Raw genomic sequence first — 26261 nt, forward strand, 5'->3', positions numbered from 1 at the left:
CCCTACATAAGATTGCGCCACACCTTCATCACAATCACATCACGGAGAAAGAGCTAAGAAAAATCATGTTTAAAAAAGGGCACCAAGAGCCAGATATATAATAACTAAAACCCAGCTGCCCTCTTCTTCTTCCTGGTCCTCATCGCTGTATTCTGGCTGGCTTCTCGCCCCCCAAATATCCCTCGCTCTATTTGGGTCATGGGAAGGTCTTCTTCCACAGGCTGACTGCTTTGTATTCTCACCGCGGACGGCTCGCTATTTTCCGGCTGACTGCCCCATTCCCGAATAACGGGAACCGCGGAAGACGCCGGGGTAGTAGGCGTGGAAGGATGACGACTCCTGCTGTGAGAACGCTGGGACATCTTCTTCCGCGACTTGCGTTTCGGGGTTGCAGGATTGATCAGTCGCCGTGACTCTTCGTTTTCCAGTGCTTGTACGGTCCTTTGCCAGTCATATGTGGTTGGGTCAGTTCCCGGCTGCCAGTGGTGTAGCACGCCAGACAGGTTTCTTGACAGTGATCGCGTGCCATTGAACGTAGTAAAGGAAGAAAGGGTAGCGTATATGGTTCCAATGCCACTTTTCAACTCGTAGTTCCCATCCTCTCCGCCAATTGTGAGACTGCTTCGAGCTGCGGCACTACTAGGGGTTTCCAATCCGTGGTCATAGAAAACAGTCGATGACGAAGGTAATTTGTCTTGACCAAAGAATGAAGGCACACTGTCATACGCTTTTGAACTAAATGACAGCGCATAGTTCTCTGCCCTTCCTTGTTTATTGGAGATCAGTTCATCCAGTTCATAAGGCAGCCTACGCGCCGTAGTAATTTGAGCCAAAGCGAGATCAGCTGCAATGTAGCGGATCGCCTTCTCTTTCATGATACGTGTGCGTCCTGGTATATCATGTGGCAGAACAGCCAACCAATCATTGACCAGTCGGTCATACATATCAATCAAAGTCCCAGTTGACGAAGAAGACCTTGCCAAGTCGGTAGGCTTGAACGATGGCAAGCCAAAAAGATCAGGCGGTTGGAGTGCAAATATGTGTCGATTCTGGTTCTCTCGTACTGAGTTGTTACCCACGTTGTCCACAATAGCTGAAAGAAAACTACCCAAATCTTGAGCATTTTGGTCGATATCATCCAATAAGGGGCTGCTTCCGAGAGTTTCGAGTCTACAAAAGTTAGAGCCTTAAGTTCTGAACGTAGACACTGCTACAAACCTACATGGTTTGGCTGGTAGGCTGGTTGCTCAGGGTTATGCCATATAGTTTGCCTTCTAATTCTTGGATGGATTCCCTGAACCCTTTCCCTGTGATATGAAGCCCTTCCCCTTTTCTCGACACCATCAATCTTCCACTAGCGACTGCGTAAATCTGTGCGTAATCAACGGTCCATCGTGGGAGCGCTAATGGCGTAAAACAACATCCTGTGTCTGGTACCGTGAGCGTACTACCGCTAAAAACGGATTCGTCCCAGTCATCGACTATAAAATCATCCAAGGACCGTATTGACGATGCTCTCTGAATTCTCGGATAGCGTTTCCTCAGTCGCAAGACATCTTTCCTGAGTGAATGCTCATCTGTAGCTTCGTCACTAATAGGCCCAGTATACATTATTTCGCGGACAGATAGGCGGGAGTCCAGTATAAAAAGTTTTACAAGGCTGGAACTAGGACCATGACGATTTTTGTCCACCGATGACTGTGAGTTCATGATTTCTTTGAAACATAGCGAAGAGAAGTGTACCCCCCCTAGAGAGGTTTGAGGCTCAGAAGCATCTGATATCGATGGAATTTCCAAAACGAATGGATCAGGAACGGGTACTGTATCCGTAATATTGTCCTCTGTAGTAGTAGTAGGATAGCAGAAGGCCAACGCAAGGTCATTTAGCCGTGAATAAAGCACAAGGTAAAAATCTTGTACATCCGTCAGTACTACGAGGGCTTCAGGTAAATTCTTGAAGATGTAAGCATACCTTCACGAACGAACAAAGGGGCTAGTTGCAAGGTCGTGTCCTCAGGGTCCCGAAAATGACGCCAGGATAGGAGGGGGTATAACGGTGGTCTCGTATTTTTCTCAGTGGTTGCAGCAAGATCGAATGGGATATCAATCCAGAAAACTCGAGAAGTCGTGAGAATGAAAACGTGGGAAAAGTTGCAGTCACTTCTCTTGACATCTAGAACCCACTCTGATCGGCGCTTCAAATCAAGCTCAATTGAAAAGGAATATATTTGATCGTTTTGCAAGCGATAGAGCATCGGGCAACGCCGATCAGATACAATGAAGGTATTGACATCACTGGTCCATTCTATGGCTGCCCATCCATCATGTCGAGGACGGTCATCTGTATCCTGACTGTCGTCAAGGTCAAGCCATGGAAGTGAGCCAGACTTGACACATGCAGCGGTCCAATTGCCCTTGCTTCGCCTATGGCGACCTGAGATTTCCCAGATACTCCAGTTTCCCTTTACGTCAACAATTCCAAGTTGCTTCTGGTACCATGGATTGAAGGTCACGTCCGCGTGCATAAAACCTCCGGTCTTAACAATAGGTATATCCACCAAAGGGTTCGCATCAAGGCGCGAAGTGCGAGAATTAATCGGTGTCATGCGCTCATCACAATGATATATATGCACAGGAACTACCTTTCGATGGTACTCTGGCCTGCATATTATGGTAGAGCGAGGAAACCGAACGGCCATCCATGTCGCCTTTTCTTCAACAGTCCGTCCGAAACATATTTGACGGGCAGGGGCGCTACCTACAGACCACTCGATACTCTCTAATTTTCCGATTGAAGGAACTCGTATCGGAGTCGTCGCATCGCCTCTCAATTCGACAATATCCTCCTCCAGTTTGTATAGGGAGATGGCGTTGCCACATTCTCCAGAAGCTACCACCGCAATTGGAATGGCACGGTTTCCTGAACTGTCATTCTCGATATCCACCGCATATCCTAAGTCAAAAAGTGAGGAGACGAGAGGGTCACAAGCTTCACTCATGGTTGTGATAGCGTGGGATAGAGACTCATTGCTACCTGGTGGCCAATAGGCTGCAAGCTCAGGATAAACCTTTGGTAGAAAGTCTTTATTCTCGCTTTCATTCTCAATCAATGATGACTGAGAGGGTGCTGTAAGGGGTGATGGTATGGATACCCTTGTCACTCCAGCATAGGATATGTTTGATGCTTAACAATGACTTAGTAAATGCCGCCTTTTCTCCCTTGCTTGTAAAAGCTTACCCGGTGCCAAAGTCCGTGAGAACACCCAAGTCTGTGCTTCCGAATCATATATCGCTCTTCCGACGTGCCCATATTGCAGAGCACTTAACCCATTCATCAGGCCTCTCTTTGCTGCTAGAGATTTGGGCAAGCCCTTGTTTTGTGAGCATATCGGGAGCCAATCTACGGATATCAACGATGCTCCTTAACTGGTTCAATCGCGGGACGATGCTCTTGACAGCTAGCAACCAACAATCTGTAGGTATGGATAGTACATATCGAAAAGATCTGTTCCAGCAGACTAGAGATTCTGCCTGCTTACGCCGCCTTAAGCACGTGGTTCCCCTGAGGATGAGCTCTTAATCCAACATCAATCTGCGCTGTGATATGGATTGATGTGTTCTACTTTATTTATGTTAAACTATGCTGTCCTTTATATTTCCATTTTGACTATGTGAACTGATTATAATCTTGTAACTAACTCTGTTGAGCTTTGGCCGGGTCTTCCACTCAGGTGCCAAGCTTGGTTTAGTCCCGACGGTTGGCGGCGCAACGCAATCAGTTGAATGACAACAGTCAATCAGAACACCAGCTGAATAGGACGACAAGCGTACCTGAGCAGTATACAAGCCCAAAAAATACCAGGCAGTGCACTCATCATGTCCTCATCATTTGAGCCATCACTATCAATCAGCGGCATGCGCCCGCCTCTTACGTCGGCAGACGCGCCGTCAATGGCCGACTCTTTGCCCAGTATCAACTTTGGTTTCGAGGACTTGCGTAATCGCATGGCTCAGTTTACAGCTCGTTTTGATGCATTTATTGATCGAGGCAGGAAGCAGGTTCTGGAGGAGAGAAATCAGTTTAAGATTGGATTGGCGGAGCTTCAAGGTGTGTAATTCTAGAGGAGCGGGGAGGCAAATCGAGTGCGCTGTTACTAACAAATTGTCCCAGAGGATGAGCGAATGAAACAGAGGGATATTGAGATATTGAATCTCAAATATCAAACTCACAAGCAGACACTTCAAAAAGAATCAGCCGAGGCTGCCGATATGCATACTGCGATCTCATCGGTGACATTGGAACGCGATTCCCGCCTTGCCAAACGCGATCGCCTCAAACAACAAATTGACGAGACCCAAAAGGCCACCGCCCAGAAACTAGAAGCCCAGAAGGCCCATGCCAGACACTTAGATGCGCAATCCCGTCTGAATGTCCCCGAGCTGGAGTTTTGGCAAGAGTACCTATGTCTCAGGATTGAGGGAGCTGGAAGAGAGGATCGCCTCAAGTTTATTTATAGCCATTTGTTGGAGAAAGATTGGGAGGCAGAAGCTTGGTTTGAGCTGAGCACCACTAGTCGCGATTACGAGGTCTTCCACACACGGCCTAAATTGGATAAGGAAGCCCTTGGACGAGAGCTGGATATCGTCAATGAGGATCGTGACTTTGGCGCATTTCTAAAAAGAATGCGTAAACTTTTTATCGAAACAATGAAGTAATAATATGGATACTGTACATGAGAAGGGGGCACGTATACTTCATTTGTTTACAACAGCATTATGAAACTTGTAATGATTATGGAGTCTAGTCGGCGACTAAGGGGAGTCATAACTTAGCGTTTGTTGAATTTGATAAGAAAGAATCTTCATCTAAATACTCATGGTAGTGCTACAAATGTTTCGAATTTATTTTATGATATCAACCCCCAGTAGCCTCCCGGTAAAATGATATGCTTCGGTTCGCGCCAGCTGTGGCAAAGCCTTCTGATCTTCCAATCTTTGGCAACCACTTGACACTCCATAAAGCCTTATCGGTCTCGGAGTGGGTCGCAACACAAGTTCTTGCATCAATGGACCAGACTTTAACCTTCCCGTCAAACGATCTTGTAGATAGTCAGCCTCAAACCAGTGATAGCAGTTGACAGAGGGGATTTAAATGAGCTTACCCACTCAAAAGATACTCCCCTGTGTAGCTCCAAGAAAGCGATAAAACCCATGCCGAATGTCCTGAGAGGCTCGCCACCTGTTCGCCAGATGACGTATCATAGAGCACAATGACTTTGGAATCTCCAGCCGCAGCAAGGAACTTTCCACCAGGAGAGAATGCCACTGCCCGTACAGGTTTCACCAACCCTTGAAGAATTCAGATACAAGGTCTTAAGTTTACCCAGTAGAAGAGGATCAATGCAATATACTGACCTGAGAGGCTGAACGGCATACGATCCGTTTCTGTGCTGAATATATAGACACTACCATTCTCGTGACCGCTGGCTATAAAGCGACCATCTGCCGACTGTATATCTGTCAGCATAGCCAAACATACAGAATGAAGTTTATAGCCTACCATATCAATACAGGTGCCAAAACTCCCTTTTGTTTCATAGTCACGAATCTGGTTGCCGTTCGACTTCAAATCCCAGACCTTGATGTGTCCGTCTTGGCTCACGCCAGCAAGATACTGGCCATTCTGCGATAAGGTAACAGCCCAAACATCGGCAGATCCTGCATCATTGGCTGTCGTAGGTTAGTTCAAGGATGGTTATCCTATGGGTGCAAGCCAAATAGACAGGTAAGCAATTCAGTACCTGAGACTGTCTCATCTTGCGACCAAGTTCCACCGTCACAATGCCAAATCTTGATCTCGCCTCCAAACCCGACACTGACTGCCCTCGACCCATTTCCATCCGCTGCAATATGATGGCATCCAGCCTTATGGGCACCATCAATTGACTGGATGAGGGGAAATTCGGGGTCTGTAGTCGAATAGACCTTGATCGCAGAGGCCCCCGATGCCGACAAGACTTGACTGTTGGTCACTGCCAACGAGAATATGTCGATTGGGTGGGCTGTGTTTGGGTTGTCAATCAAAAAGAACAAAATTAAGGGCTAAAGTGTAGGGGAAATCTTAATACCATTGTCGGCGGAACCACAAGAGAGGTATTGCTTCGACTAAAGGATTAATGGGGTCGCCGTGTTAGAGCTTCGTGTGAACAAAAACTATTGGATATAGCTCTTCAGATCTTACCATTGCTAGAAAAACATGGGTACCGAAGAGACGGGGTATTTAAATCCGGGAAGATAGTAAATTTGTTGAGTTGGAGTTCGATGCGATATGATGACCGACAAATAGTGGGACACAATCTGTTGTCGGATGAGATCATGTGTTGTTTCTTCGCACGTCCATGACACAACTGTGGGCCACACTACGAGATTTAAGAGTGCTGGAGTTCCCAGACGCAGGAAGATATAAGCATAGATATATGCAATCGATCATTAGATTGATATTCAACATTTATACAGGAAAACAAGCTAAAAGATATGTATACATTCCGTGTTATATACCTAGACGCCAAGTGCCATACAGTAAGCATTTATCCTACACTTCATGTACATCAAATAAACCCAAGAAAAAACAGTATAAAAGTACAACCCTGGAATGTGCACCATAAACATTCTTTATCTCTTCATCTTTTTCTCTTTCTCATTTTGTAAAGTAAAACGCTTTTCCACTATGCTCTTTGACCCCTCACTGATCCATTATGCTGTTTACGTTTGCTTCCATTGCTTTTTGATATCTACAGGAACAGATTCACAGTCAGATATGCTGCAATCACAAGGGTGACAGAGAGTCGAAGACCTACTTTCAACACAATGTGGGCACAAAAAGTGAGCGCGCTTCATTTGGCCGCATCCAGGGCAGGTGTTCAGACTCTTCAAGTCCTTCAGACCCTTGCCAGCCATTTGCCTATGACGCTTCTTCATATGTGAGGTCTTCTTCTTGGGCACAGCCCGGAGAACGGAATCCCAAATTCCAGACAGCAAGCCCGGGATATTCAACGGAAATGCGGCAGGTACCAGTCGGGCGGGGGAGTTCAGGACATATCGAGGCCATCGCCCGGCAGCAAATGGCAGAGGGCGGGAGATCATCTGCGAAAATATGGCGGAGGGAAGCGATCGCAGCGCCATTTCGTCGCAGGGCACACAAGGAGAGTGAGAATTACCGGTCTTGAGACTTGAAGCTTTTCTTTCGGGATTACTGAATTTGGACCTGGAGACAAACTAGTCCAGATTCGGACTAGCGGCCCCCTGAGAGACGACAGTTTAAGGGGTCCAGAGGAAGATGACATTGCATCCCTCTTCCTCCAGACCGACTGGTATCGTATCCTGGGGGTAGACGACAGCAGCAGATCTCTTGTGCTCTAGACCTTGTTGGTCTTCCTACCTCTCTTTCATCATCACCAATTGAACCCCCATCCGCCGGATTCATCATCGATTTTCCTTAAGACTACAGCATTCACCTGTTTACTACCCCCGTCCTCTCTCGCTCGCTACTTCTTCCCCCAACTTGACTTTCTTTTGAACATGGCGGCTACATCTAGCACGGCCTCGACCTCTCCGGCTACGGTCTTTCCTCGCAGCCATGTTGGTTTTGACAGTATCACCTCCCAGATTGAGCGGAAGCTGCTCAAGCGTGGCTTTCAATTTAACGTTATGTGTGTTGGTATGTTCTGCCTCGATATGAGATGATCTTGCACCACCTACCTAGTATGCTAACTCCATGGGCAGGACAAACCGGTCTAGGAAAATCCACCTTGATTAACACCATCTTTGCTTCTCACTTGATTGACTCGAAGGGGCGCCTGACCCCCAATGAACCCGTGCGTTCCACCACAGAGATTCAGGCCGCTTCCCATAGTACGTTACACCTATCGATATATGCAAGAGGGCATTACTAACCGGTTATGACTAAGTCATTGAGGAGAACGGCGTGCGTCTCCGGTTGAACATTGTTGATACCCCTGGATATGGTGACCAAGTTAACAACGACAGATGGTATTGACTCAACAATTGTCTTGTGATGTTCAGGCTAACCCTTTTGACAGCTGGGATCCGATTGTGAAATACATCAAGGATCAGCATTCGGCATACCTCCGAAAGGAGTTGACCGCTCAGCGTGACCGCTATATACAGGATACCCGTATCCACTGTTGCTTGTTCTTTATCCAACCCTCCGGCCATGCGTGAGCTCCATCCAATCGCCTGTTGGAATGTAAATAAGACTAACCGCCAGATTCCTTCAGTCTTAAACCAATTGATATCGTGGTCCTGAAGAAGTTGTCGGACGTTGTCAATGTGGTCCCCGTCATTGCGAAAGCCGATTCCCTTACCCTCGAGGAACGTCAGGCGTTTAAGGAGAGAATAAAGGAGGAATTCGCCTTCCACAACCTGAAAATGTACCCTTACGATAATGATGAGTTCGACGACGAAGAACGAGCTGTCAATGCCCAGATCAAGGTATGAACTTTCGCGTGTCGGCCCTGTTCGTTCGCTCTCTAACTTCTACTCAGGATATTATCCCTTTCGCGGTTGTCGGAAGCGAGAGGACGATTGTTGTCAATGGTCAGCAAGTTCGTGGCCGGCAGAACCGCTGGGGCGTCATCAATGTGGAGGACGAGAACCACTGCGAGTTTGTCTATCTGAGGAACTTCCTTACCCGCACTCACCTCCAGGATCTTATTGAAACAACAAGCCAGATCCACTATGAGACCTTCCGTGCGAAGCAACTTCTTGCACTCAAGGAGAGCAGCGCAGCGGGAGGCCATACCGGTGGTAGCCGACCCATTAGCCCCTCTGCCGATAGGGAACTGAGCCGGAACTCGCAACGGGTGGCAATGAACGGCTATTGATCGTGCTCTGAGAGACCCGCTGGGAATGAATTTCAATGAATTGTGGAGCATACATTCTAAGCCGCCTGCTTCCCTACTCGACAGTATACAGCTTCAGTCGGCAGCTCTTCTCAAGTGCTATCTACTCTTTTCTCGCTCTCTCCATCTCTCAGTCTAGCAGCAGGCACTTATAGGTATTTTTTTTTATTATTTGAAGCTTCCGTACTAGTCCTATCTTCTACCTATACGAGAGAAAGTGACTTACCAAGCCCACCAATTTTCTTATGATTTCGTTCTTGCCGATCGGAAGGTGAATCTAGCATCGGGAACGCTAGAGCCGTCTCCTAATATTTGATGTACTTAATTTTTATCCGCTGGGGAAACTTCTCCAAACTGCATGTTGCGTTCTAAAGCCATAATCATAACCTCTTTCTGGGATTGCTTTAACCGAACTCTTAACTCCATATATATATGTTCTCTACCGCCGGTACGTGATCATTGCTGCGCTCCAAATCGACCCCCATCAACAACCCAATCCCTCAGTTCCTCGTAAGCCTTTTCGAGGTCGTCGTTCACAATAATTTTGTCGTGGGCTCCGGGTTGTTTAGAAAATTCAAGTTCGTTTTTCGCTTGTGCAAGGCGCTTGCTTCGTATTCCACGTAAAATTAGCATTGTACACGTTCGCATTAAGCAATCGTCGGAATACACCCCAGGCACTGCCGGGAATATTCAACATACCTCAGACTATCCTCAGTCTCCGTGCCTCGCCCACGTAGCCTCTTTTCCAATTCTTCAATTGACGGTGGTGCCAGGAACAAGAAGCGAGCATCGAGATCGGTACGCTTGACCTGCTTCACACCCTAGATCGTTCGGTACCGTCAGTCGTTTGTTCTAAACTGCTTTCGCATGCTTTTTTTCTCCTTTTTCTTTAGGACCCCTTCTGCCCGGCTCCTATACCATGCATCCAAAGAGATTTTTATTACCTCCATTTCTATGTCAAGAATACATATCCTGCCCTTCTGTGCAATATCCTTGACCGCTTGGACGCTGGTGCCGTAATGATTGCCGCCAAACTGCGCATGTTCGATGAAGCCATTTTGGCTAACGAGGTCCAAGAAATCCTCCTTTGTTGTAAAGTTATACTCACGTCCATGCTCTTCGCCGAGTCGAGGGGCTCGAGTGGTATCTGGATTGATTGAACAGATATGGTTCAGCTCAAATTGCAGTATGATGCGGGGTTATCCGAGGTACAGACGGGAAACCGAGAATCCAAAAGTATCGGGATACTCAGCGAATAGTCTCTTGAGCAGAGTCGACTTTCCCGTGCCAGAGGGACCTGATACGACCACCGGACGGAACTTGTGAACTGCAATTGTTGTTAAGGTTGGCCAGCAAGGAGGGGTTGCGGAAGGTAATTTCGTGGGCCATACCAGCGCTCGAATCCATTGTGACAGTCCGGTAGCGGGATACAACTGAGAAGAGATTATTGGGTGAGAATATAGTTGCTCTGGGCTTTAGAAAGCAATGCATGAAATTATAGAGCGCTCAGACGAAAAGGTGAATTGGTCATTTTACTCATCGAGCCGATCAGGCTGCGGCAAAACCAGAGGCGGTGAGACGACCTGATTAGAGACAGAACAGTGAATGATTACATTTCTAAGTATATTATACCCTATCACAGCATAACAGGAGGATAATTGACAGACACTTGTGTTGGTCTTCAGTGAAACTGATTAAATCCTTCTCAGGGCTTTGACTGAACGGTATTCTCTTGTGAATTCTGCGACTCCTGTTCGAGGAAATTGGACCAGAGTTCTGCCAGTGACTCCTTGCTAGTGTTGCCATTGTCCAGGAATTCGGTGGCTAAACTTGGTGTGCTAGGTGTACGGTGAATAGGTGTACCAGGGACTCGAAGATTCCCTGTGTTGGAGGCTCCAGGGCGTGCCAGGCCGGCCTGTTCACGTTGTTCTATTTTGGACAGTCAGTCCCACTCCCTTAGTTAGGGATGCTTTGAGCCTACCATCTGACCAGCCTAACAGCGCTGCAATAAGTTGCAGAATCTGAAATTTCTTTGGGTCTGACCGGTCAAGGGCCAGAAAATGTAATAGGTGATTTGTAACAATATGCCTATAGAACAGGAAACATTGATCAGTTTGATTGGATTTCAACATGCACCCACGTTTCGCAAGACGTACCTATCCACGTTGTCTTCCGGTTTTCCTTTCTTGAGAAAACGTAAAGCCTTCGTCAGGTGATCGTTCAACGTCACTGCTTCGTGCCGAAGTTTTCCGATCAAGAGATTTTTCTCCCTTACTTCTTTCTCAAACGGTCTCACTCGCTCAAGCTCATTCTGGGCCTCTTGAAGCGCTTGTTCTGCTTCCGAGGCTTTCTTCCCCGCGCCGTGAAGTGTTTGTTTAAGCTCCTCAAGTTGAGCGTCGGAACTCTCCACAAGCTCACGAAGCTCCTGTTTTCGAGCTGAGGCTGGTCAGCATTCGCCTTATAAATTGTACCTCTGGAGTCGACCTACCTGTTTGTATCTCCTGTAAAGCCCGCTGCAATCCATCTACAGTCGCTAGTTGGGAATCGCTCTCAGCAGAAGCCCTTTCGTAGGCATCTCTGAGGTTGGCCACTTGCTCCTCCAGGTCTATAACTTTCTCACCAAGGTTCTCCCGGATAGATCGCTCTTCCATAGCAAGGACCTCCCAATTGTGCATGGCCTCCTTAGCCTGTTCAAATTCCGATTGGAGATATGATTCCTGTTCAAGGAGTTCTTCTTTCTCCTTCAACCAGTTCTGTTGCGATAGGTTTGTTCTGTCTCGCAAAATCGAAATCTCCTTCATCCTCTCCTCATTTCCTCGGAGGAGTTCATCAATTTTCGAATTTTTTGATTGAACTTCTTCTTTCAGATTTGTATTTTGTTCTTCCAGCTCCTGGATCTTCGCTCTTGCTTGGCCCAGTTCCTCCTGTTGCAGAATTAGTTAGGAGACAAACAGTTTAGCAAGACAGGATCAACGTACAGCATCTTCCTTTAGTCTCTCACCCAGCTGAGATTTTATTGTATTCACTCTTTCCAAAAGCTTTTGAAACTGTGTTTCCGCAAGCTCTTTTTTGCTCTCAGCATTCTCCAATCTATGTTGCAGAGCTTCCATGTCTGCACGATGCTTGGATTGTATCTCTTCTAAAGACTTCCGCATGTCTGTCACCTCGGCACGTAGCGAGTCCCTGTCACGTATAAGGGTATCGAATCTCTCATTCGACTGAAGCGCATCAGGGTATGACGTGGTTTCGTTGTCTGCATGTTCGGTTTTATCGCCAGGGGCCGGTGCCCCCTTGTCTTCCGCAGGTTTACCTGTTGAATCGCGTAGACAGTTTGTTGCGGTTTTGCCCGCTTCGCTATCCTGACTCTTCTTCACATGCCCCTCAACTGCGCCGGACTGTTCGCCCTGTTGTTTGTTATTAGCACGAGTGGACTACTTGCCATTCTGAAATCACATACACTTGATTCCAAAGATACAGCAGCATTATCCACTGATCCCTCGTTCTCAGAAAGTCTCGTGGTAACCTCTTCCGTGGCTTTGGCTTTACCCTTTTTCTTGGCCTTCGATTTTCCGCCTTGTCGATCGATAACAGTCAGCATCATGGAGCGCACAGGTAAGATTGGAATTACATGGGCATAGATACCTTCAGGCATTTCCGTTGGGTTCCCCGGAGGGAGTAACGCGTCCGTTCTAGGGCACTTGATAAAAGGTCTTGTTTTGATGGTGTTGGACTTGCCGCGATCAAATCCAACCATAGTTGTCAACATCACTAGCGCTCCCGACACCTGTCTCGCTTAGGTATGCAAGCAAACAATCTACCTTTCAGACACTTAGGACCAACTGACTTGCGAGGTTTTATAATTGAAAATATTTTTATTATGAAAGTAATAATTAAATAAAGGCGTCGATTTGTTTAGCATAAACTTGTCATCCTAGGGTCAAAAGCCATTAAGTTGATACAGCTCTCTTAAATATCTTTAAAAGTCATGCATACAACTGCACAGAACAGTATCTGGGCAGCATAAAGGTAATAAAGTGCATCGGTTTATGATTACCCAATAGGAATCGAAGGTGCCCTGTATAGGACAGATTACCATTGAATGCGTCCTGGCTCTCGCTGCACTCTGACACAATCACCATTATCGGGAGCAGGGTGAATCAGGAGAAATAGGAGAGAATCCGCCGTAGTTTGGTTGCATAGAAAGAGTGATTTTCTTTCTTGCTTCCTTTTCTTTATATCACTGTCCGGCAGTGTCTGAGTTGCGACAAACATATACAAGATAGAAATTACACCAGAGCTTTGTTGTACCCTATAGAAAATGATATGATACATGCATTCCCCTCTATTGGACTCATCTCATTCGAGTACACTGATAATTACAGAGGCTGCGTGGATGTATAGATCTCCGAAGAAAAAAAAAAAATAAAATAAAATAAGATCAGCCGTATATACTCCAAAATCAAAATCGACAAATCCACCGGGGTATCCTGTGAAGCCCAATGCACCGGTTGTATGCGCTGCCTCCATTTCTCGACCCTGAAATCCATTCATGTTACATGCGCTGTCCCCGATAATAGTTGACATCATCGGCAATGGGCCCCGCGGAATCCATCGTTAGCGGTTCTTCGTGAGTAACTTCGACCTCAGGCTCATTCATTGCCATAGTGACCCGCTTCTCACCTTGGGGAACGCGACGACGGGTTCGCACTGACGGCAACAAATCTATGGCGAAGGAAAGAACATAGAAAGTAAATATAAGAGCGATCACTACAGAGCCATAGTTAGTCGGAAACGCAACACAAGGAACATGACTATATTCTTTACCCCATTCTATGACTGCCGCCGCATTTCTGTGGCCTCTGCTTGGAAGAACACCAAAGGCAATGGCCAGAGCGATTTCAACTACCACGAAGCATGCCTTGATGACGAAACTGGCTAACAAGACCCGATGTTGTGAGCGGTAGAAAATCCCGAGACGTAGATATTCGGCACAGATAAGGATGGCACTGATCAGATAGCCGACCCTACATCAATCAATGATAATCAGTGCCCTGGCGTTCTTTGCTCCGCTACAGCACGGATGAGGTCTCACAGGAACATAACTAGGAATCCGGAATGTAGATTGGAATGGCGAAGTGTGTCAAAGATAGAGAGCAAAATGAGTCCCAGGGCCCCGGCCACCGCGAAGAAAATCGACCCAATTGCGCAAGCCTTGTCGAAAATACCCTTGTTCGGCACTAATTGGCCTGCATGGCGTAACCATCGCTCGGCGATGAACGAGAGATCCAAAAACACCACCGTGACCACGCTGCCGGCAATAAAAAGTGGCTTCAAACTTTGCGCTCCAACATCGGAAATATATCTGGCATGATTCATGGTCAACCACGGCGTGAAGAGTCCACAGTGGAATAAGACCTACGCGATTGTCTGTCCCTTCTCCATGCTGGCGTAAATGGGAGAACCGACTACAACCCAGTGACCGAGCATTGCAAGTAGCATTGCTGGAAGGCCATGTTAGTATCTCACGTCTCCAGGATGCATTGGAAGAGCCATACCAATCCACATGCATGCCGATATGATTGGAAAGATCCAAAATGAGATCACCCACATTTTAGAGACTTGTGCTTTACTGGAGCTAGAATGATTGTATATCCAGATAAGTGAAATAAATGGAGAGAAAGTATATCAATCAAAGACGAGAGAAGGTAAATTTAAAGGAAAAAAAAAAAAAAAAAAGGGAGAGAGAGAGAAAGGAAGTGTGAGAGACACCAAAAAAAAAAGGGAAAAAAAATATTGATGACTTATTGCATCCAACTTTAGTCTGGTCGAGCAAAGAATAAGCAATTGGTTCGAAGTATAAGGAAGTGGCCGGAATCTGCGGGTGGCTTAGATGGCCGCAACTCCTATCGGCGTCGATCTTTTCTAGATCCCACGTTACCGGGAGAATAAGCAAAAGCAGAGAATGATAGGATATCTCACCCTGAGGTCTCTGCCAGGACTCGTCAATCAATGGTCTAAGCATACGTGACGGTCGGGCGAGGAGGGAGTTGACTGAGAGGATTCAATTAGGGTCGATGGAGAAAACTAATTCAGTCGAGTCGATGGTAGTAAGCTTCCACTCTGAATCCGCGGAAACCGGCCTGCAACGGTTCGTCGTGAGAGGTGGAAAAGAAAAGAGACTCGCTAACACGAGGCTATCGACGTCATCTCCAACGTCGGTGAATTAGACTCGGGCGCTTACGACGATCGACTATATACGTAGTTATTGCTCATCACCGCGACGAGGTTGCACCAGCACCTACTGGGTTTGGGTACATACACTTCGATCTATTTGATCTCGTATTACCTGACAATGCAGTTTAACTCATATCAATGTGAACATAACCCACAAACCCCGATCTATTAGAACTCCAATACGTTTTTGATTGTCGCAGAAGCCACACCTGGACTTTAATAATTTATTAAGGCACGCACAGAAAGGCCAAACCAAAAAAACACGACGACGCTCTCATTAGGCAGGAGGGAGAAAAGGAAAAGAAGGAAAGAATATATGGATAAAGAAGGGACACAATGCGGGGAGATTCAGGGACGACGGCGGCGCCGACGGTTTCCTTTGCCGGTTGCCACACGCGCTGAAGGACTGGCCGGGATCTTTCGCTCCACCACATCCACCATCTGCAACTCGTCACTGCTTCCGTCGGAGCTACTCTCTTTATCATCCTCGTCGTCCTGTTCATCAAGGGGATCCTCGTTTGCAGATCCGGCTGCGGTGAGCCATGAGGCAAAAGAGCCTCGCCCACTGCCCGGATGGCGTTCTCCGTAATTTGACATGTATTGCGCTGCTCCTAGCCGGCTCGAAGTACCTCGGGGATCCACGGGACTGCGTAGGGAATACGGAGGTGGATCTCTGGGATACGGTAATTGATAAGTAGGTACCCAATGCGGATCATCGGGAAGAGGACGTTGAAATGCGGTACTTTTCAAGGGAGAGGACGCCTGCGAACGAAAATAAGGGATCGTAGAGTGACGGTCGGCTTTGTGAGGCGACTGGGTCGGAGATGTGTTGGACTGCGGAGATCGCGAGGACTGAGTACGCTGCGAACTTGGAGAACCTGAAGCTCTGGCCCACGTATCATATCCATCACTGCCATCAGCAATGTTATACGGAGCCATTTGCCTACCCTGCCCCGCACTGGATACGCTTCGACGCGTTCCTGTTCTCGCAACCCCACCAGTCGGGGAACCATCTCCCGCCTTTAAACGACCATTTTCGCTCGCCTTTGAAGCAGGACTTTTGCGTTCGAGACTTCCCCCATCTGCGTGCATCCGTTTGCGTTCAAGAGCTTCCAGCTCGGGTTTGGATAGTCGCACGTTCTTCTGTCCCATCACTTGCGCGCGTCGGATTCTTTCCAGTGCTTTGTCCACCAGCCAATCCTCTTTATGCTTCATGGCCAATTGAACTGCATACGCCACTGTACTGTCTGCATCATCGTATATGTCATAATCCATTCCGTCAGCAGATTCCGGTTCATCGCCATAGTCGCTATATCCCACCATTCGTCTCCGCAACTGTGAACCCCCATCCATGTCCATACCAGCGAACAGCCTCGTGTACAAAGCTCGATCATTGCGCAGGATATATTCGTCCTCACTGTCTATCTCCTCGATTCGTGCGTCGTCATCTACCCAAGGAGCCGCCCGTCTCCTGGTTTGTCTCCCCAGTTGTGCCCCTGGTGGTCTTCCCCATCGGGGCATACCGTACGGAGCTCGCGGCCGACCACCTAGACCGCCTCCTCGGAAAAAGCATTCTCGATTGGTTTATCCATGAAAGCCGCATGGCCGAAGACAGTCACTCCCGTCGCACCGATCAGCCAGAGCACAGTCGTAATTGGAGAGGCCCAAAATCCCAGGGGAACGGCCACAATCAACAGTCCGGTGTAAAGCTGCGAGGTGTTGAAGCGAGCAACTCCTAGTTCCAGGTCGCGACCTTCCAGCTTCCCGATACCGTATAAGCCACCGGTAACTAGGATGATAACAAAGAGTAAAACGGGGTTTGTCAGTAAGCTGTAGATGCTGAGCATCACAAAGACCACTGCATAGTTGCTGGAAAAGTAAGACAGATTGTAGTTCACGCGGCTTTGCACCTCGCCAAAATTGGCCGGTTTGGAGATTCGCTTGAGATCAAGAAATTCGGAAACCGGTCGGAGGTTCGCAAAGCGCGTACCAATCGACTGAGCACGCATGCTGCTAAAACGATCACCAAATCGCGAGGTGATGGCGTCGATGGGAATCTTAATGGAGCTCATTGTGACAGAGGGTTGAGGTAGATAGTTAGAGATAAACAAAGATAAATTTTGTGCTACTTCCAATGGATGATGGAGGTCGAGAAATAACAATAGTAAAAAAAAAAAAAAGTACTGGGTAAGTGAAAAAAAGGGGGGAACTTGGAAGCGGCTTAGTTGGTCGAAAGAAATGGTTCACAGCAGACAGACAGACGAGGACTTTAGCCGTTTTTGTCTGGCCCGGTCGTACTTTAACTATAAGAAAATAAGCAATGAATTTATAAACAGCAGCCACAATAATGACAGCCAGGCAGCCACCAACAAACTAACTTGACTGCCTGCTGCTTGGTCGGTACTCAGTGAGGTACTTGACTCTTTTTAGGAGGGAAATACAGGAGAGAAAAAAAAAAAAAAAAAAAAAAAAAAAAAAAAAAAAAAAAAAAAAAAAAAAAAAAAAATCTCAATCCATAATCAAACAATGACAAAACAGGCTTCCGAAATCACTGGGGCGGTGCTAAGAATAGAAAAAAGTGGCCGTCGTTCGCGGGCTTGGCTGAGAGCGGAAGAATCAGTCGACTATGAATTAATTGCCTGAAAGGATGAAAACGAGCCGCATCTCGTCGGCCCCATTCTTCAGCATGGATGAGGTACCAGTACCTGCCTTGCACCGCGTAGTGAAGGGTGGTCAAGTAGGTACTCGGACACCCAGGGCATGTGCTTGGGACTGAAATCAAAGAGGCAAAGAGGAGCATAATAGACGAGGGGGACATTCATGGAATTTAAACCTACTTCCCCTCTTAACTTCCCCCAAATTACTATATTCTATTAGTTCATCACATTGGGTATTAATCTGTGGCCTACTAATTGATAGTACTGACTGAAGTGCCTGCCAACTTAGTCCTCTCTCCTCACCTCTTCAATCGTCTGAATAACTGGCTATCCCAATGATTGGTCCACGTTGTTCACCTGCAGAGTGGATCACACCCGTACGGTACGGTACTGTCTGGTAATTTAATACTGATTGCCTTTATGCCTGATGACAAATAATTTTTGCCTGAGAATGAAGGCATTCAATAGTTCATCAGGACAATTATGTAATTTCGCCCCAATCTCCAGGAAGACTCTCCCCTCAGACAACCACCCTTGTTCGTACTCTACAACTCCTTCGGTGGTAGACAGCCTGGGTGGTAATCCTTGCAGCCTCATCTTACATTTGTTCGTGGGCTCGGCGGTTTTGTCCGCTTCCCCTTGAAGCCCTTCGTCAACCATGAAGTCGGTAGCACTCCGCCTGTTACTGTTTGCTGTCCTATTTGTACTGGCCGCGGCTTGGACTAAAGAAGGTCGGCTCTCTACACCCCTTTTCGTTTCTTGACTTCTTTTTGCATGCTATTTTTACTCCCACCTTTGTGGCTTGTTGCCCAAATATGCTAACCTCCATGTGTCTCTAGATTATGAGATCTTCCGCCTTCGTGACGAAGTTGCTTCTGCGGAGGGCGCTAATGTGACTTTCTACGGTACAGTTGTCTTTCTCCCTATAGAAAACACTCTTTCGTCCATGGTGTGTCTGATTTGCCCGGTCGGTAGACTTCCTTGAAGTGCAGCCCAATGCCAACCAGGATGAGTTGAACAAAGCCTATCGCAAAAAATCAAGACTTCTTCACCCCGATAAAGTGAGACGATCTTTTGTTGCCAATAGCTCTAAAGACAAGACCAGGTCGAGATCGAACAAGCCTGGTGTTCATGTCAACAAAGGTCCCTCGGAACGAGAGATTGCTACGGCTGTCAAGGAGGCTCATGAGCGAGCCTCACGCCTCAATACCGTTGCGAACATCCTTCGTGGTCCAGGACGCGAGCGGTATGATTATTTTCTGAAGAATGGGTTCCCCAGGTGGAAAGGTACCGGCTACTATTACTCGAGATTCCGTCCTGGCCTGGGTTCCGTGCTGGCTGGGCTGTTTTTGGCCTTTGGGGGTGGCGCTCACTACGGGGCCTTGATCCTGGGCTGGAAGCGCCAGCGGGAGTTCGTTGATCGGTATATTCGTCAAGCGAGGAGAGCTGCTTGGGGTGATGAGTTGGGCGTTCGGGGCATCCCCGGATTTGATTCAGTGAATGCCACTGCGTCGTCGTCCACACCGGAACCAAGCGAAGCGACTGCCATACCAATGAACCGTCGCCAGAAGCGAATGATGGATAAAGAAAATCGCAAGGAGTCGAAGAAAGGGTCCCGAGCTACCTCCCGTGCTTCCGGCACGTCCACACCCACCACAGAGTCTGTAGAGCCCACCGGTGAAAGGAAACGTGTTGTCGCAGAGAACGGGAAAGTGCTCATAGTCGACTCGATTGGTAATGTGTTTCTGGAGGAGGAAAATGAAGATGGTGAACGACAGGAATTCTTGCTTGATGTTGATGAAATCCAACGCCCGAGGGTGCAGGATACAATGCTCTTCCGGATCCCAGTCTGGTTCTACCACAAGAGTTTAGGAAAGTTGGTGGGGTCATTTAACCCAGAGGAGAAACATACTAACGGCGAGGAATCCACCGAATTTGTGGAACAGACAGCAGCCGGTCCTGCGGTTGTCTCGAACGGGAGAACTAGGAAGAGAGGGAAAGGTTCACAAAAGTCTTGAGTTTGTAGAGCAAAGGCTACCATGATAGTTATCGTCATTATCTTGAAACAGGACAATTTTGTCTACTTCTTCCACTGAGAAAAAAGAATAAAGAAAAGGAAAAGGAAAAGACTAGGGCCAATGCTGGGCTGTACAGATAGATGTATTGTTAGAACTTAGAAATAGAGAGAATGCTGCTCCGAGTCCTTACAAGCCCTTTGTTAGATAGATCCGAAGACTATATGTCATTGCTTCTCTGTCCCTCTTTAAAAAAAAAAAAAAAAAAAAAAAAAAAAAAAAGGGCGAGAGCTGGACTGATATAAACGACCATTAAGGCTGGATACGTGGATTTCGACAGAATACCTTTGGAGGGAAAGCCCTGTTATGTCATTGATGCATAGCAACATAATCTTCGATTTTTGACATGATACAAAACCGAAAAGCGTTCAAATAAAAAGCATATCGTTATCATAATTGTCATGATCTTCTATGACTATCTTTGGTATCATCGACATAGGCATGGAACCCATCTTCCAATACATAGAAGCAATGGTTTAAAGGTTCACATGAACATTTTTGCAACATTCATCAGCCCAGTGATATTCTCTGCCATACCACTTCCTCCTCCTCCTCCACCACCACCTTGTGAGGATTGTCCACCTAGGCTTCCCAAAAGGTTCCGAGGCAGACGAATTCCAATCATAGCAAACAATTTCTGCAACACACCGCTGGTAAGAAGCGGTACAACAACCAGGAGAAGAACTTTAAATGGGTGACGGCGAGCATAGCTGGAAATGTCCCGGAATAAACGTTTGATGAAATGGACTACACGCTGAATAAAGCCCGATCGAGGCCGGGCCCGGCGCGAGGATGAAGAGAAGACTGATGGGCTTGATCGACCGGAGCGACTGCCACCACCGAAACTGAAGATTGAAGGTGCCGAATAACGGGAATGATGAGTTGAATATGTAGATCGACGAGAAGGAGAACGTCGTCGGCGGACAGACGAGGTTGTCAGTCCCTCGAACCAACCCATAGCGGCTAGTTGTCTCCGCAAAAGAGCAGGTGGACGACGGCGGACTACGCCTTCTCTGAATAGACAGCGTTGTCAGGGACTGAAATAATCAGTCTGAAGTGTGTGCTGCGCTCGGGAATTTGCTGTGTGGACGGAAATAACCCAAGCAATCAAAAACAGTTATGGACCCAGCTGCTGCAGATGCAGACAATTCCAGAGATCTACTTTAGACCCTTTGCTGCATTGATGGTCGCCACTAAATTTCAGCGCGGTACACAACGATTATACAAGATAAGTATAATCAAAGTGTGATCAAGTATCAAGCTTGTTTACTTGACAATTTCCAGCTGATACTGGTATTGGTATACTCTTCAATGAAATGACATGGAATTTTGAAATGGCAATTGGCAACCCACAAGGTAGTAAGAGGGAAAAGGGGAAAATTGACAGACCCCATCCATGCACGAAAGCTTCAACATATGGGGTCGTAATAATCGGTGGCTGGTGACAGCTGGTGGCCCTCATTGGCCGTGTTCTTCAGGGGCTCCTCCCGTCCCGTCCGAGTGAAAGCAACTATGGTGCCTATGAGAATATGTATGTAAAAATGTAGGGACTTTAGCCCATCCTCCTGTGTGTCGTAGTAGCACTTCCCTTTCTATGGAGTTCAATGTTCGTATATGGTGGGTATCATGGCAAGGTTGGACACCTGAGGCATTCACAGACGACGTCATCCTCAGGCCACCATATGGAGCTCCACGTTTACCCGTATCATGCCCCGCCCCTCAGTTTAAAAGCCTCGAAAAGGAAGTGTCAATATAATATATGTGTGTATGTGTGCCAAAATAGGTCTCACTTAGAGCCCGTAGTGCTTTCTATCCCGGACAGTAGTTTTTTTCATATTGGCAGGGAAAAATCTTTAGACGTCCTTCGATCAAATGAAATAATTCCTTCAACACATCTCAGTGCTCAAGTACCACCGATAGAATGCCTAGTGAGTTCAGGCGAACAGGATCTATCTGAACAGTGACCCGCTGATGCCTTCATTAAATAGGGCAACCCGACTACTGTAACTATCTCACTGACACAGGAGGCACTTGAAACTTTTCTTACCCAAATGCAGACAGAGTCCTAGGTGTATCCCCTTCCGCAACGCAAAGGGAGATTCGCACCGCCTACAAAAGGTGTGCGCGCGAAATTTCCGCAGTTGAAGCGTTGAATCTAAGCTGGACAGGGAATCACTAAAATCACATCCCGATCGAGTACCTGCCGACTCTCCTGAACGCCCTGCACGAACGCGCAGATTCCAGGAAATCAGCGATGCCTACTATACACTTTCAGATGAATCTCGTCGACGACAATACGATGCCACGCGAAGAGCCGAAGCAGAGGTAGAAGAGGACGAAATGCCTATTGGTGGGGAAGGAGGATTCTCATGGTCGACTTTTGGGTTTGGCGCCGAAGACCGTGAACAACGAGCCTCAGAGCAATTTGGATCGGTGTTTGAGGAGATGTTACGCGAAGAAGGGCTTTCTAGCGAAGATGGTGAGGATGGAAGACACACATACACCAGGCCTACCTCCCGATTTTGGTCAATTCTGGGTGGGATAAGTGGCGGGGCACTTGGATTCATTGTAGCCAATGCTCCAGGCGCATTCGCCGGTGCTGTTACAGGACATCGGCTCGGTGCTGTCAGAGATGCTAAAGGTAAAAGTGTCTACGAGGTTTTTCTAGATCTTTCGCAGAATGACCGTGCCCGATTGTTAAGCGAGCTGGCGGCCAAGGTCTTAGAGACTACTATGGGGCGTTAAGAGATCACTAAATGTACCCCTTGTCTCCTAGTATTGATGGACAAAGTCATGTCCAAACACTATTACAAGAATAATACTGTTTGGCCACAGAAAGTACGATTGTTTCTGTGAGCTCTAGCTTGGTATTAACATGTAGTTATTCCGACAGAACTCAATTTCGGACACTTGATATGGCAGCCCGTGGATACAATGTTTCAAGCCACCAGAAGAATGTCTACATTCTCACAGGCGTAGGTTACAAAGACCTATGTACCAGTGTTATCCATAAGCATGAAATTGACCAGCCTTCCTTTTAGCATTATCTATACAACCCAAAACAGGTAAGCTGCATTTGATATACTGTATCTATGTATGTACATCCCGCCTCTCACCGTATGCAGATAGGATACGTTCTTCCTGAATTTATAGAACTTGCTCCTTGATGTTGGCCATTTTTAGTTCCTTTTTCCAGTTAGACAAAATAATTTTTGCTTTCCCTTCTCTTATACCGTAGTTGTTCTCCATTGGCACTTCCTGAGGACATTTAGCACCATGGTCACAGAGGCCCCAGTGTATATCAAGCTCTGGAGGATCGTCCTATAAAGGACACAATTTGTCTCTTTGATGTTGATGGCACATTAACACCTGCAAGAGGGTAGGCAGTGATTGTGACCTCCCTACAGTATCATCCTATACTACGCTCTTCACAACTAGGAATGAGAGCTAACAGTCCCCTAATACTAAGTCTGTATCCCCTGACATGCTCCAACTCCTCTCCCAATTACGCCATAATTGTGCCGTAGGATATGTCAGCCTTTCTCCTGCATCCTTGAAGAAGCTCTGAGTCTTACATTATCCAGGTTGGCGGCTCTGATCTGTCAAGCAACAAGAGCAGCTGGGCACCACAACGAAAAGTTACCTCACTCTTCGATTTCTGCTTCTCCGAGAATGGACTGTCTGCCTTCTGTTTGGGCAAAAGCCCTGATAGTACCAGCTTTATCCAATGGATCGGAGAGGAGAAATACCAAAAATTCGCCAACTTCTGCCTCAAGTACATTGCTAATCTGGACCTGCTGAAGAAACGCGGTACCTTCATTGAATTCCGTAACGGAATGATCAATGTCAGTCCCACTGGGAGAAACGCAAGCATCGAGGAGAGAAATGAGTTTGAAGCGTATGTGCTCATCCTCACACTTGATTGGGCTTCGCGCGAATATTGGATCTTGAGAACCACCAGCTAAGAGATATTGATAGATATGACCAACAACATAATACATGAGGTGCTTTGTAGACGCTCTTAAGAAAGATTTTCTTGATTATAGCCTCACGTAAGTTAGGAAAAAGGTCCCTCAGCAGTCGAGTTGTGGAGAGTATGACATTGACAGTCTTTCGTTGGGATTGGTGGCCAAACTTCGTTCGATGTCTTCTGGGATAAAATATATTGATGGAAACATCTTGAAGCTGAGAAAGCTATCTTGGGCAATGAGTATATGACCATCCTTTTTTTTTTTGACAAGCCTTTCCCCGGAGGTAACGATTATGAAATCTACATCGATCCTAGAACGATTGGACATGCTGTTAATGCGCCTGAAGATACCTCGAAGCAAGTGAAGGAATTATTCCAACTGTAATTATTTGTTTATTCTTCTTAAATAAAATTAATGCCAGCTCTATCTTCCCCAGGGGTGATATATATCTTGACATCAAATAAATCTGGATATTAGCAAGATGTGATGGCCACATTATGTATAGTTAACTCTTAGGCAACTTGTGAGCGTGCGCTTTAACAGTTGTACGCCGGAGTTTATGATATTGCTATCTTTAGTCATTGCCGATTTTAACCGGCGAGGCTCTTTTCGTGTGGCTGAATTTGGTTGCCAAACTGGAACAAAAGGTTAATAGTTAATAAAATAAAGTTAGTCATCTAAACTCCCACCTGAACAAACATTTTGAGCTACAAGTTCCATGCGAGGGTGTCTCTATCCCTCTTCTTACTTTTCTCCCGATACATTATCCTTTCAACTTGCTTTAAGAATGGCGCACCAGAAATCTATCTCGGAGGTACCACGTTCCATCCTCCCTCGTTTGACATGGAATAGTTCCTCTGCGCGTACCTCAGTCCACCCCCCTCAGACCAGTGCTCTTTCTGCAAGGCGTCAGCAAAAGCAGCAGCGCATGTATTCTTGGGTCTCAGGTGGGCGACAACTACATAACTCGACACTTTTATCCGGCTCTTCCATCTTCCTCTCCGCCACAATCCAAGAAACAGTGTCACCAAGTGTTCGGCGAGCAATATCAACAAGCAGTGCCTCAAATCACCCAACTTCGGAACCAGCTAGCAACCCTGTTAGATATAATGGTGTCTACGTCGCTACTTTCAAACCCGCCCGGCGCGCTTTCCATGCCTCGGCTTCCCGGCAAAGGGATCACCATTTTGATACCTTAAAGTTTGTGCAACGGCTTAAGGATGAAGGATTTAGTGAAGAACAGGCTGCTGCCATGATGAGGGTTCTTAATGATGTTATTCAAGAATCAATCCAAAATTTGACCCGCACAATGGTTTTGAGAGAAGGTGAGCGTCATCTTCTACCATCGATTCTTAAGCTAGCATCCGCCTGTCACGCGGCACATCTGGACGGATTCACTTTTTCATCACACTATTCCCAAGGCTCGACTTATTTGCTAACTCTTTGCAGATACTGAAAGATCGACGTATACACAGAAAGTCGATTTCGCTAAGCTTCGCTCCGAACTTCTCAACGCAGACTCCACCGAAGCCCAGTTGACTCGATCATCACACGAGAAGATCGCTGCCGATCTTGCTAAGCTCAACTCACGACTACGAGACGAGATTGGGCGTACACAAGCCTCAGTCCGTTTGGACCTAAACCTCGAGAAGGGCCGCATCCGGGAAGAAGCGAACAGCCAGGAGATGCGAATAAAGGAGACAGAAACAAGAATAGAGCAAGAAGTTGCGGGGCTGAGAGAACGAGTGGAGGCTGTGAAGTTTTCCACGCTACAGTGGCTCATGTATGATCCATATACACACCCCGTAAAATCGGTCTTAACATTGCTGACATTTATGCTTCAAGGGGTGTTTGCACCGGTACTGCTGCCCTCATTTTGGGTGCTTGGCGCCTTCTGATGTGAACTGCTATCTCCGCACCTCTTTCTATCTCATAGATTTCTCAACCGGTTATTCCCACTTTGACGCGGCCTTCTCCTACTGTACTATAATTATTACCCTTATCCTTTGATTTTGATCAATGAGGACAGATCATGAAAAGTGAAATCTTCTTTCCATGTCATTCACTTTTGGTGTTGTCTGCACTGCTATTTTCATTATTAGCAATCTTGTTGTTATTAGTATGGTCAATCCAGGCTGGGACTGGAGTTTTGTTGATTCATGACCTAGCCTGGTGCAAAAATGGGCTAGCTGTTTCTCTCATGTCTTTTACACTTATGTCTATAATTTATCCCTCCTACAAAAACCCTGGAACTGTTCTAAGCCGATTATCGAACCAGGCAATTCAATGGAGTCTTCGGGGTGGGTTACATGCGCTACCATCGGCCGCGCAAAAAGTGAGGGGAAATGGAGTCTAGTCTACTAGTGAGCTCGGAGTCCGGCGCTGGACTTTGCTGGTAGGTAC

The 26261-nt window shown here is 46.9% G+C and overlaps 13 protein-coding genes across 13 annotated transcripts; 5 read left to right on the forward strand and 8 right to left on the reverse strand.

The window, feature by feature from the left end:
• Positions 1-104: 104 nt before the first annotated feature.
• On the reverse strand, positions 105-2999 carry ATNIH1004_001150 (uncharacterized protein; the record flags this gene model as incomplete). The annotated part of the gene is made up of 3 exons (XM_033565850.1): positions 105-1170; positions 1223-1913; positions 1973-2999. The coding sequence occupies 3 exons, from the start codon at positions 2997-2999 to the stop codon at positions 105-107; spliced, it is 2784 nt and encodes a 927-aa protein (XP_033431607.1).
• An 877-nt stretch (positions 3000-3876) lies between these two features.
• Positions 3877-4716, forward strand: SPC25 (kinetochore-associated Ndc80 complex subunit spc25; the record flags this gene model as incomplete). Its single annotated transcript, XM_033565851.1, has 2 exons — positions 3877-4108; positions 4172-4716. 2 exons carry the CDS (start codon positions 3877-3879, stop codon positions 4714-4716), a joined length of 777 nt encoding a protein of 258 aa, XP_033431608.1.
• Positions 4717-4915: 199 nt separating this feature from the next.
• ATNIH1004_001152 (SKI complex subunit WD repeat protein SKI8) lies at positions 4916-7182 on the reverse strand (the record flags this gene model as incomplete). Its single annotated transcript, XM_033565852.1, has 6 exons — positions 4916-5099; positions 5163-5349; positions 5416-5509; positions 5561-5730; positions 5802-6062; positions 6858-7182. The coding sequence occupies 6 exons, from the start codon at positions 7180-7182 to the stop codon at positions 4916-4918; spliced, it is 1221 nt and encodes a 406-aa protein (XP_033431609.1).
• A 396-nt stretch (positions 7183-7578) lies between these two features.
• Positions 7579-8903, forward strand: aspD (septin aspD; the record flags this gene model as incomplete). The annotated part of the gene is made up of 6 exons (XM_033565853.1): positions 7579-7717; positions 7783-7911; positions 7968-8049; positions 8100-8237; positions 8298-8511; positions 8565-8903. 6 exons carry the CDS (start codon positions 7579-7581, stop codon positions 8901-8903), a joined length of 1041 nt encoding a protein of 346 aa, XP_033431610.1.
• Positions 8904-9377: 474 nt separating this feature from the next.
• On the reverse strand, positions 9378-10328 carry GUK1 (guanylate kinase; the record flags this gene model as incomplete). The annotated part of the gene is made up of 5 exons (XM_033565854.1): positions 9378-9528; positions 9621-9742; positions 9866-10068; positions 10138-10248; positions 10313-10328. 5 exons carry the CDS (start codon positions 10326-10328, stop codon positions 9378-9380), a joined length of 603 nt encoding a protein of 200 aa, XP_033431611.1.
• Positions 10329-10626: 298 nt separating this feature from the next.
• ATNIH1004_001155 (putative Golgi matrix protein) lies at positions 10627-12687 on the reverse strand (the record flags this gene model as incomplete). The annotated part of the gene is made up of 6 exons (XM_033565855.1): positions 10627-10850; positions 10903-11009; positions 11078-11357; positions 11410-11845; positions 11900-12325; positions 12379-12687. 6 exons carry the CDS (start codon positions 12685-12687, stop codon positions 10627-10629), a joined length of 1782 nt encoding a protein of 593 aa, XP_033431612.1.
• Positions 12688-13473: 786 nt separating this feature from the next.
• On the reverse strand, positions 13474-14420 carry SFK1 (Frag1/DRAM/Sfk1 family protein; the record flags this gene model as incomplete). The annotated part of the gene is made up of 3 exons (XM_033565856.1): positions 13474-13945; positions 14014-14283; positions 14341-14420. 3 exons carry the CDS (start codon positions 14418-14420, stop codon positions 13474-13476), a joined length of 822 nt encoding a protein of 273 aa, XP_033431613.1.
• Positions 14421-15503: 1083 nt separating this feature from the next.
• On the reverse strand, positions 15504-16676 carry ATNIH1004_001157 (uncharacterized protein; the record flags this gene model as incomplete). The annotated part of the gene is made up of 1 exon (XM_033565857.1): positions 15504-16676. The coding sequence occupies one exon, from the start codon at positions 16674-16676 to the stop codon at positions 15504-15506; it is 1173 nt and encodes a 390-aa protein (XP_033431614.1).
• A 26-nt stretch (positions 16677-16702) lies between these two features.
• ATNIH1004_001158 (putative COPII vesicles protein Yip3) lies at positions 16703-17227 on the reverse strand (the record flags this gene model as incomplete). The annotated part of the gene is made up of 1 exon (XM_033565858.1): positions 16703-17227. The coding sequence occupies one exon, from the start codon at positions 17225-17227 to the stop codon at positions 16703-16705; it is 525 nt and encodes a 174-aa protein (XP_033431615.1).
• A 1243-nt stretch (positions 17228-18470) lies between these two features.
• ATNIH1004_001159 (putative endoplasmic reticulum DnaJ domain protein Erj5) lies at positions 18471-19830 on the forward strand (the record flags this gene model as incomplete). The annotated part of the gene is made up of 3 exons (XM_033565859.1): positions 18471-18543; positions 18652-18717; positions 18788-19830. 3 exons carry the CDS (start codon positions 18471-18473, stop codon positions 19828-19830), a joined length of 1182 nt encoding a protein of 393 aa, XP_033431616.1.
• A 541-nt stretch (positions 19831-20371) lies between these two features.
• On the reverse strand, positions 20372-20845 carry ATNIH1004_001160 (uncharacterized protein; the record flags this gene model as incomplete). Its single annotated transcript, XM_033565860.1, has 1 exon — positions 20372-20845. One exon carries the CDS (start codon positions 20843-20845, stop codon positions 20372-20374), a length of 474 nt encoding a protein of 157 aa, XP_033431617.1.
• A 1382-nt stretch (positions 20846-22227) lies between these two features.
• ATNIH1004_001161 (putative DnaJ chaperone (Caj1)) lies at positions 22228-22632 on the forward strand (the record flags this gene model as incomplete). Its single annotated transcript, XM_033565861.1, has 1 exon — positions 22228-22632. One exon carries the CDS (start codon positions 22228-22230, stop codon positions 22630-22632), a length of 405 nt encoding a protein of 134 aa, XP_033431618.1.
• A 739-nt stretch (positions 22633-23371) lies between these two features.
• Positions 23372-25761, forward strand: ATNIH1004_001162 (uncharacterized protein; the record flags this gene model as incomplete). Its single annotated transcript, XM_033565862.1, has 5 exons — positions 23372-23419; positions 23472-23785; positions 24963-25183; positions 25308-25641; positions 25704-25761. The coding sequence occupies 5 exons, from the start codon at positions 23372-23374 to the stop codon at positions 25759-25761; spliced, it is 975 nt and encodes a 324-aa protein (XP_033431619.1).
• Positions 25762-26261: the final 500 nt, after the last annotated feature.

This window comes from Aspergillus tanneri, assembly GCF_003426965.1.
Source record: "Aspergillus tanneri strain NIH1004 chromosome Unknown AapTan_2_pilon_pilon_pilon, whole genome shotgun sequence".
In the NCBI taxonomy this organism is placed as follows: Eukaryota; Fungi; Ascomycota; class Eurotiomycetes; order Eurotiales; family Aspergillaceae; genus Aspergillus; species Aspergillus tanneri.